Source organism: Anomaloglossus baeobatrachus, chromosome 7 (assembly GCF_048569485.1).
Source record: "Anomaloglossus baeobatrachus isolate aAnoBae1 chromosome 7, aAnoBae1.hap1, whole genome shotgun sequence".
Classification (NCBI taxonomy): Eukaryota; Metazoa; Chordata; class Amphibia; order Anura; family Aromobatidae; genus Anomaloglossus; species Anomaloglossus baeobatrachus.
Genome location: NC_134359.1, coordinates 203,078,955 through 203,090,399, shown reverse-complemented (window position 1 = coordinate 203,090,399; position 11,445 = coordinate 203,078,955). Strand labels below are relative to the sequence as shown.

The 11,445-nt window shown below is 41.2% G+C and overlaps 1 protein-coding gene across 1 annotated transcript; it reads right to left on the bottom strand.

Moving 5' to 3' along the window:
* Positions 1–6,137: 6,137 nt before the first annotated feature.
* LOC142246070 (hemoglobin subunit beta-2-like) lies at positions 6,138–7,144 on the bottom strand. Its single transcript, XM_075319087.1, has 3 exons — positions 6,987–7,144; positions 6,596–6,818; positions 6,138–6,412 (listed from the first exon to the last, which is right to left on the bottom strand). The coding sequence occupies exons 1-3, from the start codon at positions 7,076–7,078 to the stop codon at positions 6,284–6,286; spliced, it is 444 nt and encodes a 147-aa protein (XP_075175202.1). The 5' UTR covers positions 7,079–7,144; the 3' UTR covers positions 6,138–6,283.
* Between the last annotated feature and the right edge of the window lie 4,301 nt (positions 7,145–11,445).

Sequence of the window (11,445 nt, the reverse complement as noted above, 5' to 3'; positions counted from 1 at the left end):
TTGTTCGGGGTTTGTGCACGGACACTAGGTGTCTTGTCCGGACTCTGAACTTTACAGTTTGGGTTAACCAATCACTAGTTGTTACCCAAATCTTAAAGGATCTTAGTAGGTACCCCTGCAGGAGTCAAAGCAGGTAGCAGAGTCAGGGGCTCTCGCAGTGGCAGACCTGCCCCATTCACATATTACATAAATGGCTGCTCATTTGAGGATTTGTCATAGTGCTACAGATATATGGCTGCCGCGGATTCATTTAAAGAAATATTGATTGGAAACTACCTTGTTTATTCATCTCTAGAAAAGTTGTCATCAGTATAGGCACCATGGCACGCTGACAGAAGAGAATTGAATTGGGATATTTTTCATTTTTGAAGAAACAGGGTTTTTTTTTTTAGCCAAATGAGACTAATGTTAATTCTCTACCTGTTATGAAGATAGGTAATCAAAATTGTATCAGTGGGGTTTTGACAACTTTCACCCCTCCTAACACTGTTTTCCGCTTTGGTGGTGACTTGATGTAAACAGTGTAGGAGGCCATTACAGTACATTTCCGCATTTTTGTATTGGCCGTTCCTGATAGCTGAAGCTCAACTATTACTAAGGTCAGTAGGAGCTCTGCTACAGCACCTGGGAGCGGCCACTACACGGAGCTTTGCTGTTCTGGCTTCATGCATTGTTTACATCTGACCATAGCTGAAAACTGCTGATCAGTAGGGGTTCGAGGAGCTTAGACCTTCACAATCTGATATCGATAACATATGTCTGGACACCTACTTATAGCAAGAAAATCCACATGGTATGAATGAAGAATAATCTAACATCACATTGTCTGTGTCCCAGCGTTCCCAATGACCAGCTGTTTGCAGCTCCTGAAACCAGAGGCCACCACAGCTCTTTACACTGTGTAATGGCCACACTCATGTCCAGCAGCTCAACTTTTATTGATGTGAGCTGAACTGCAGGACCAGGGAACGGCTACTACACTGTCCGCAGCCCTGGTTCCCTAACACAATACTCTGACAGTTTTCAGTGTCTGCATGGCTTGCAAACATCTGATCAGTTAGGGCAAGGCATCAATATCTGAGATCTGGACAACCCCTTTAAATCATTTTTATTTGAATTTATTGGTATTTATTAAGTGAGAAGTATAATTAATTTTAAACGTGGGAAATGTTTTCCTTTAGCTCTTTTTTTATGCTTTCATTAAAAAAATAAAAAATGTTTTCATTTTGTAAGGCTTTAAATGTGATAATTGTGTATTACAAAATGTTACACAACTACTTTGAAACTAAGGATGGAGAATGTGGTCACAGTGACGCCCATTAGTACCTGAGTTTATGACCACATAGTTGGAAGAAATTCAACCCTGCTGGATTTCTGCGAGATCATATTCACAAGTTATGTTCAGTGTGAGATTTTCAACCTTTCTCTATGCCTCAAGACACCCTGAGGCCCTAGCCTAGAGAATAGCCTGCATGCACAAAACCATCGACAGGTTTCTGCCAACTGGTGGCACATTGCCACAACTTGTGTCAAAGCACAATTACATTTATTATTACCATGTTTTTCCAAAAATAAGCCGTAGCAGGAATTTTCAGCATTTTCAGTGTAAGGCTTAAATATAAGTCCTACACTGAAAATACGCCCTAGTCATGGTCTAATAATGAAGTGTCCATTCAGCTAAAAAAAGAAGTTCAAGAATCCTGCGGGACACTTCCATATAGAAAGCAGACACCCTCAAAAGAAAGACCACACAATCATACTCACTAGACGCCAGATGGAAGGACTGCAGTGGAACGCACCGTATCGAGTGATACTGATTGCTTCTGACCGGCAGAGAATCCTAGGACGCATTGCAGTGGAACGCATTGAGGAACTGCGGTAGCTGCATTGATGCGTTCCACGGCTGCGTCCTCCATGTGTTCCACCGCAATCTTCGCGCTCCAATGCACTGCATCCCTTCCCCTGCTGGCCGGAAACAATCCATATCACCGGTTGTGAGTGTATGGGTGCGCAATCTGATGTATGATTGTGTGTGACCTGATGTATGTGAGTGGGTCGACCAGAAGCAGGGGATGACTGTGTAGAGCACACCTGCTGAGAGCACCCACTGAAGATCGCAGGAGGACCTGGGAGCCATTCAGACATCCAGGGTCTGGTAAGTATGATTCTCCTGGGAAGTGGGATCTGTTTTTTTTGGGGTGGGGGGAACTTATCCCCAACTGTGTTTTCCGAAGAATAAGCCATACCCGGAAATAAGTCCTAATACTTTTTTTTTGCCTCGAAAAAAGTGCGACAATATCTTATTTTTGGAAAAACATGGTTGCCCAGTGGTTAACACTGTTACTTTGCAGCACTGGGGTTCTGGGTTCAAATCCAACTAAGGACAACATCTGGAGGAGTCTGTATGTTCTTTCCATGTTTGTCTGGGTTTCCTCCCACACTCCAAAGACATACTGATAGGGAATTTAGAGTGTGAGCCCCAATGGGAACACTGTTTCTGATGTATGTAAAGCGCTGCGGAATTAATGGCGCTATATAAGTGAATAAATTAAATAAAATATAGAAGCTCAACATTGCAGTCTTATGTTGCACAACTTCAAGCCGCTGTGTACCTCTAGCCTAAAGCAGTACATGGAGCACATTTACTACGTTTCAAAGAAAAGTTCTCACTAAATTACAAAAAAACAATACTGATTCTTTCTCTATGTTGTGATTGATGTATCCATGTTACATGTCATCCCATACCTCATCTTAGACTATAAAAGCAATTGAGATAAAGAGAAAAGTGAAAAACTGGGAGCTCGCCATGTTTACCAGAAAATGTAGAGCTGAGAAACCAAATAACTAAGGGCAATTGTGTCAGAAACACATCATTGTGTTAATACGTTTTTTGTTTTTTTTTTTAAATGGATCCACTTGTTTTAAAGACTTTCTAATAAAGGATTTCTTTTTTAATTCACCGAAAGGTTGTGATGTATTACCTCTTCATCTATGTGAGTACAATAGGTTTGAGAAAACGAGACTGGTGTTTGTCCAGGAGTTAGTACAAGCGTGAGTGAAAAATAATTAGGATTCTGACAGGCCAGTATTGTAACATTACCGGGGAAAAAAAGGTTCATAAAGATTGCTCGATACTGTAAGATGCTCACTGAAGGCTAAAATACAGACAAAGCACGAAGGAGTGCAGTCCAAGAGCGTTGAGGGTGTTGGTGCAAAATAATGCACGTCCGCACACCTCTGCCCGTACTATCAATGCTCTCCAAAATGTTTTTGTTTTAAGATCAGGGCTGTAGAGCAGCTGTGTTGACGTATCAAACGATCATCTAGTCTCCTAAAAGAAGTCCTACAAGGATGAAAATTCATGTCTGAAGAAGAGGAGAAGACAATAGTACAATGGTGGCTTGCAACTTGGCCTAAAATATTTTTTTGTCAGGGAATACTAAAGCTTAACAGTTGGCAATTTTAGTGAAAAGCAGATACATTGTTGAAAAATGTCTTTTCTAATAGTTGATTTAAGTAAATTCTATAGTCCGAGTGCGGTTATTTTTTTTCTCACCATGCAGAACCCTCCTCCTGCTCAGGCCGCAAATAACATTATGAAATTAAAAGTAAAAATTGACACCTCCTGTTAGGCTGAAGCCATTTACCAAAGTGGTGTTATAATTGGCATATGCCTGTCCATGACTGTCCGTGTATACTTCCAGTGTGTTCCCGGGTCCTCCAGGCCAGGGGTCTTCATACTGTAAAGATGCAGTTGCTGAATACTTGTAGTCATGATTTCCTTTACAACAGTTAGACCACCAGTCCCCCCTGTAGGAGGCAGCACTAGTAGGGTATAAACCTCCCCCATTAGACAATGATTATTGCTATTAGGCTGGGGCCACACGGGGACTACTGCGATCCCCTTGCATGGCACGTGCTGGCAGTACAGCAGAGCCGAGTGTCATGCGTGTGTCCTTGCAACTGAGGTCCGTTCGTGCGAGCAGACCTCAGCTGCGGGGGGCGGGCCGGCACTGAGGAGGTGAGGGAGGGATTTAGCTCCCTCTCTCCTGCGTAGCCGGCTATTGCCATTCTCGCACTGCACTAGCGGTACACCGGTGTACCGCGAGTGCAGTGCGATTTTTCTCTCGCCCCATTCACTTGAATGGGTGCGAGAGAAAGAGACTCAGCTTACAATCGCAGCATGCTGCGATTGTTTTCTCAGTCCGATTAGGGCTAAGAAAATAATCGCCCATGTGTGCTGACACATAGGCTAGAATTGGTCCGAGGGGAATGCGATGTTTTATCGCACTCCACTTGCACTTTTTTTCTCGCCGTGTGGCTTAGGCCTTAGACATTGGCACAGACAGAATTATACTTGCCCTGGCTGACAAGCTCTTGCTGCTGACACATAGGGTTAATTAACGTTAAGTCTGACGTGAAAAGTTCTGAAATATCCTAAACGATGGTAAAAGCCTAGGTATTATTACTTTCCTATAATTTATCCCTCACTGTGTAGGGATGTCTTAGGTTAGAAGAAATGTCATTCCAAGACAGTGTTGCAGTGGACGTACACAAGGCAGGTGCGGGCTTCTGCTTGTACAGATGACAGGAGAGAAAAACGCCTTGTAGATGAAGAAGGTGCAGCTTGTGGCTTTTTTTTAATCTTTCTCTTGTGTGTAGCCTCATACTACCAGTAATGATATCTACATAGCATCCCCCCACCCCCTCTATAACCAGCCCACATGGAGGCTCTACGGTGCTATACTATTTTGAGCTTTTCATGTTATCTCAAATAACATGACGTTTTCTCCATGACACTATATTATATCCAAGCAGATGTTACATTTGTATGGTTTTATTATATTTAAAGGGTTATTCTCATCTCCAAGATTCTGTCCCAATATGTACAAGGCGTACTAATAGTAGAAAATACCTTCATATAAAAACATAGTTATCCTGATTATAGCCACCTCTCTTGCCTTATGTGCAGGGCTTTGCAGCTTAGGTATCCATGATTACGTGCACTCATAGTGAGTCAGTTAGTTGCTCATGGTTGTAACCATTGATACCTAAACTGCAATGCCCTGCACATGAGGTAAGAGACATGACTATCAGGAGAACTATACTACATTTCTAATTGGAGGAATTTGCTATTATTATTATTATTACTACACCTACTACATATTAACATAGGATCTTGGAGATGAGAATACCCCTTAAATTTCCTTCTAGCTACAAGTAGCCTGGCGTGAGTCCAGATGCTGCAAATCCCACCAATCCCTCAGACCTTCCAACCCCCCCAAGAGGTGCAAAGCTCCTGTATGAGCAAGTATGGATCCAATAGAAAGCATATAGCTCCACAGCCTGTGCTTTCTATTAGATCAATATTCCCGTCTGTATCTACTGAGCTGTTCACCTCTTGGGGGCATTTTGAGAAATTGGTAGAAATCTCACAATCTAGACCCCCACAGTGATCTGCTTGTAATTATTAGGACACCGGACCTTATAAAAGATTAGTTGCTCTTTAAACTGAACAGCGAAATATGTGATACAACCCTATATCATTGTTGCCTATTGTTATCAGGTCTCAAACCCAATGCTCTCCGGCTGAGGTGAAGCTGTCCTACCCCAGCATGCTCTCACAGCCTCAGGACATCCATGGGGTTGGCTTGTAGCTGAAGAGCATCAGGTTAGATCACTCTGATCTGTCTTCTCATATATGATAGATGTATTACCCTTTGTTTGCACTGTATGACAATTTCATATACGGCTTTGTTCACACAGCAGTGTTTTGATCACTATTTCACATCAAAAAATTGTTTAAAAGAACTGAGAGTCCTCAGAGGACTGAGGACTCTCAGTTCTTTTAAACAATTTTTTTTATCTCTACTGGCTAACACGGTACAAAGATATATTTTACTTGTATTTCACATCAGTATTTTTAAGTCAAAACCAGAAGTGGAAAAAACAGGAAAAGTATAATAGAAACACATCATCACTTCTGTATTTATCATCCACTCCTGGTTTTGGCTACAAATACTGATGTTAAACACAGACCAAAATACTGCTGTGTGAAAATGGTCTAAAAAGGATTTATTTGCACCCACCTATGCATTTAGCTTCTATGATTGAACAGAAGATACACAGTCGTCAGGTATGGGAATAATAATGACTTTATTTGGAGCTAGTTTTAATAACTACTTTGTAAAACTCAAAACTACATTTGCAATCTTGATGGTTGATCCAGTGCCTGGTGGTATTTTGTAGCTTGAGACTCCTTGGAAGTAGTAGTGATGTTGGTTCAGTGGTAACCCTTGCCAAGAGCATCTGCCACTCCACAGAATGCCTTCTCAAATGCTGCCTGTGTCTCAGGGCAGAAGTCTCCATGGAAGTGCTTAGCCAAGACAATAACCACAACACCTCCGAAACGCTGCAGAAGAAACCATATGTCAAAATGGGCACAAATGGAAATATCAAGTAGTATAAATTGGCCTTACTACACTGCTATAAATGTGTGGTTATTATGTAAACTAAGGCTACATTAATGCATTTAACATTACACCACATAGAGTTCAGTACTCTGTCTCGTATATGTAGAGTAGGTAATAATTACCGGGAAGTTGGCGGAGTCCACATGCAGCTTCTCAGAGTGGTACTGGCTAAGTTTGGCATAATGCCCCTTCAGATTGTCCAGGTGTTTCAGTGCTTCCCCAATGGAACAAAGTACTTTTTCACCATGAGCTATGACCTTGGCATTGTGGCAGATGGCATCAGGGGAGCCAAGATTGCCAAAGGTACTGAAGTGTCTTTGGGTCCAGGGGTAGACAATGAGAAGCCTGGGGAGAAACACACAAAACACAACAGGTCAATAGGATGATATAGACTGTAATCTTTATCGAAATATTATTTATTATTATAGCGCCATTTACATGGCGCTTTACAAGTGAAAATGGTACACAGTAAATGAAAAACAAGTACAATATTCAGATATTGCCGTTATTTACCTTGCAAGCGCTTCTCCTCCAATTTTCTTGGGGTCTACCTTGCACCAGATGGCATTGATGCACTTGATCTCGTGGTCTGTGAGGTGGACCATGGTGAAAGTTTTTGGATTTCTGAGTTGAGCTTGAGAGGAAAAAGAGCCTGGTGCTTTATCTCACTAAGTCCCTGACTTTAAATAGTATTCACACCGTCCATCCCTCATCTAGACTATTCAGCTATTGGCTGCCATGAAGCTCACTTATCTGCTCGCCCTCCTCCTCTACAGCCCAACCCATACGAATAGTTAACCCAAATTTAGAAATGATTAGAAAATGTTATACGTATATTAAAATATATAGAATAATCATATATGTCCTCCCATACTTGTATATTTTTGTATGTTTCTCTAGTCTCAGTATAATATTAAACATAATAATACATTTTTATTAAAAAATGAGTGGGGTAGGGATCAAGTACGATGAAAAATAATTTAAAGACCAGAGTTCTGCATTACTCTTTTTGTAACTGGACACTTTATTTTTACACTATTCCCTGTTTTAAAATGAGGCTGTTCATTAGTCTTATTTAATTTTTGTAATACTTTATATTATTCCCTGTCCAGGAATAAAATAAAGTCCAGGTTCCTTTGGAGTGCCATTCTTTGAAGAGTTAACTCTTAGAGATCATTATTGCATGTATTAGGGGCTACACATGGCCGTCCAACTACAGCTATTTACAGTATTACTTTGTGGTACTTTCTGGCACGGATATAGTAATTATTAGTTCTGTACTGTTCTAACTTTCAATCTTGGAGTAATGCAGATTTATTATGAAGAATCAAGTATTGGCAGTGATATGATCATGTTTCTTTCATTTATTTATCTATGTGTACCCCTTTATCACCCAGCGATTTTCTGTTTTTCGCTTTTTCCACCCCTTCTTCTAAGAGTCGTAACTTTTTTATTTTTCCATCAATATAGCCATCTAAGGGCTTATTTTATGCAGGATGAGTTGTACTGTTCAATGACATTGTTCATTTTGTCCCATATTGCACTGGAAAATAAGAAAAAATTCCAAGTGTGGTGAAATTGCAAAAAAGTTCAATTCCACAATTTTTTTTTTATTTTTTATTTAGCATGTTCACTATATGTTAAAACTGACCTGGCATTATGATTTCCCAAGTCATTACAAGTTTATAGATACCAAACATGTCTAGTTTTACTTTTATCTAAGTGATGAAGATAAATTCAGAAGTCCCTAAATTTCAAAAAATTCTGAAAAAAAAAATGAATTGCGCTTATGTTGCCATTTTCCGAAACCTGTAGCGGTCACATTTTTCGGGATCTGAGGCTGAGTGAGGTCTCACTTTTTGCGTCTTGAATTGATGTTTTTAATTATACAATTTTTTTGTAGATATGCTGTTATTGTATTTTAATGCAATGTTGCGGCGACTGAAAAACGTAATCCTGGCATTTTTATTTTTGTCTTGTTACGCCCTTTATCAATCAGATTAATTGATTTTATATTTTGATAGCTCCTGCATTTTTGAACTTGGCGATACAAAATATGTGTTTTGTTTGTTTTTTTATTGTTTTATTTTCAATTAAAAAAAGGGGGTGATTTGAATATTTAGGGGGGGGGGTTCATATTTAAAGCCCTTTTTTACATTTTTTTTATTGATTTTGCTAGTCCCCTTAGGGGACTTTATGGCTACACTGTCCGATCGCTTCTGATCAGCCGTAATGCTGATCTCCTATGAGTGCCAGCCCTCTGCCGCCATTCATATGAAGTGAGTCCTGATAGCAAAGGAGTAATTAGCTGTCTCCCATCTGGTATGACAACCCATTGGCACTCCGTGATTGAGTTATAGGGCTGCCGGTAGCGGCAGGGAATTCCGCGATCCCCACCGGAACACATTAGATCACGCTGTCAAGCGTAGTAGGATAGCTGCACATATCTGCTGATCAGATCAGCAGACATGTGCAGGAAAAAATGCAAGCTAGTATTAAAGGGAAGGAGGCGAGCTAGCAGGTATATCTACGTCCTAGGTCGTAAAGGGGTTAAATTGCAAAATAAGCATAAATTGAAAAATAAATGAATAAACATCTTCGTTACTTTTTTGAACAGATTATATACAATGGTACACTGAATATGTACCAATGCATGACACAATTCAGTGTATTGTTTCTAGGGAGGAATGTAGTGCAGTCCTAAAAAGTACATTTCCCATATAACAAAAATGAAGCAGATTTACCACTGTGCCTTCACTTGTGGAAACGCTTCTTCATTTTACAGTGCCAGTATATTGCATGAGATTTTAATATCCTAACATTTGTGATGTATATTTTCATCCATGGTCACTGCGGGGTGTATGGAGTTGGCTCTTGAACTGAATTTGTGTCATACGTTGCAGATGAACGCTGATTTACGTAGCCGGGATCTGTCTCTTTCAGCAGGAGCATTCTCCAAATGCTGCATTGTAACATTTAAATGACCTAATGGCCATATCAGGTCTCCAAAGGGGACTAAGAAAATAAATGCATTAAAAACAAATTGTGTCTAACAGTCGGCACTAGTCCTGCTCTGCTCCTTTTACATTGAGATCGTCTGAAACAAAGTGAGCTTTTAATACTAAATTAGGACCATTCTGATTGGGGTACACCTTGTCACAATGCCTTTTATGTGTTTTTTTTGTAAAAAAAAACAGTGTTTATTAAGTACCCTGTGTTATTTACCGGTATATGTACTATTACCATCTGCGTACTGCAGGGTATCTCCTTGTTTTGTTTCTATCTTAGGCGGGCTTTACACGTTGCGACATCGATAGCAATTGCTAGCGATGTCGAGCACGATAGTACCCGCCCCCGTCTCACATGCGATATCTGGTGCTTGCTGCCGTATCGAACATTATCGCTAGGGCAGCTTCACACGCACATACCTGGACGGCGATGTCGCTATGACCGCCGAACAATCCCTCCTTCAAGGGGGAGGTGCGTTCGGCGTCACCGCGACGTCACAAAGCGGCCGGCCAATAGAACCGGAGGGGCGGAGATGAGCGGGACATAACATGCCGCCCACCTCCTTCCTTCCGCATTTCCGGTGGATGCAGGTAAGATGTTTGTCGTTCCTGAGGCTTCACAACCTGCAGCAGTAACGATATTATGGAAAGGAGCGACGTGTCACCGATCAACGTTTTTTGACGTTTTTGTGATCGGTGATCATCGCTCCTAGGGTTTACATGCTGCGATGTCGGTAACGACGCCGGATGTGTGTCACAACAATCGTGACCCCGACGATCTCTCGTTACCAATGTTGCAACGTGTAAAGCCCGCCTTAGGTTTTGATTAAAAAATGTAAAAGAAGTGCAATATATATAAAATTACCAATTCTCTAAAAAATAATAAAATTGATCAAAATATGATACATGTCACAAAAGTGAGTACACCCCTCAACTTTTTGTAAATATTTTATATCTTTGCATGCGACAACACTGAAGATATGACCCTTTGATACAATGTAAAGTAGTCAGTGTACAGGTTGTGTAACAGTGTAAATTTCATGTGCCCTCTAAATAACTCAACACACAGCCATTATTGTCTAAACCGCTGGGGAAAACAAATGAGTACACCCATAAGTGAAAATGGTCAAATTGTGCCGAATTAGCCATTTTCTCTCCCCGGTATCATGTGACTCATTAGTGTTACAAGGTCTCAGCTGTGAATGGGGATCAGGGGTGATATATTTGGAGTTATTGCTCACACACTATCATACTGGTCACTGGAAGTTCAATATCATGGCAAAAACTTCTCTGAGGATCTGAGAAAGAAAAAAGAATTGCTGCTGTACATAAAGATGGCTTTGGCTATAAGAAGATTGCCACCAGCCTGCAACTTGGTGTCCAAGACCATACAGCGATTTAACTAGACAGGATCCACACAGGACAGACCTCGTCATGGTCAACCAAGGAAGTTGAGTGCATGTGCTCTGCGTCATATCTTTTCAAAATAGACGTGTGAGTGCTGCCAGCATTGCTGCACAGGTTAAAGGGGTAGGGGGGTCTGCCTGTCAGTGCTCAGACCATACACCGCACACTACATCAAATTGGTCTGCATGGCTGTTGTCCAGAATGAAGTCTCTCCTAAAGATGTACGAGAAAGCCTGCAAACAGTTTGCTGAACACAAGCAGACTGAGGACATGGATTAATAGAACAAGATCCTGTGGTTTGATGAGACCAAGATAAACTGATTTGGATAAGCTGGTGTCAAGCGTGTGTGGTGGCAACGAGACGAGGAGTACAAAGACAAGTGTGTCTTGCCTACAGTCAGGCATGGTGGTGGGAGTGTCATGGTTTGGAGCTGCCTGAGTGCTGCTGGCTGTGGGGAGCTACAGCTCATTGAGGGAACCATGAATGCCAACATGTACTGTGACATACTGAAGCAGAGCATGATAATGACCCCAAACACACCTACAAGGTGAGACTG

Bases quoted from the DNA above. Each gene is read 5' to 3' on its own strand.
- LOC142246070 (XM_075319087.1), bottom strand. From the start codon at position 7,078: ATGGTCCACCTCACAGACCACGAGATCAAGTGCATCAATGCCATCTGG. The intron at 6,819-6,986 runs GTAAATAACGGC...GTTTCTCCCCAG, and splicing joins GGAGGAGAAGCGCTTGCAAG to GCTTCTCATTGTCTACCCCT. The intron at 6,413-6,595 runs GTAATTATTACC...TTTCTTCTGCAG, and splicing joins TGGACTCCGCCAACTTCCCG to CGTTTCGGAGGTGTTGTGGT.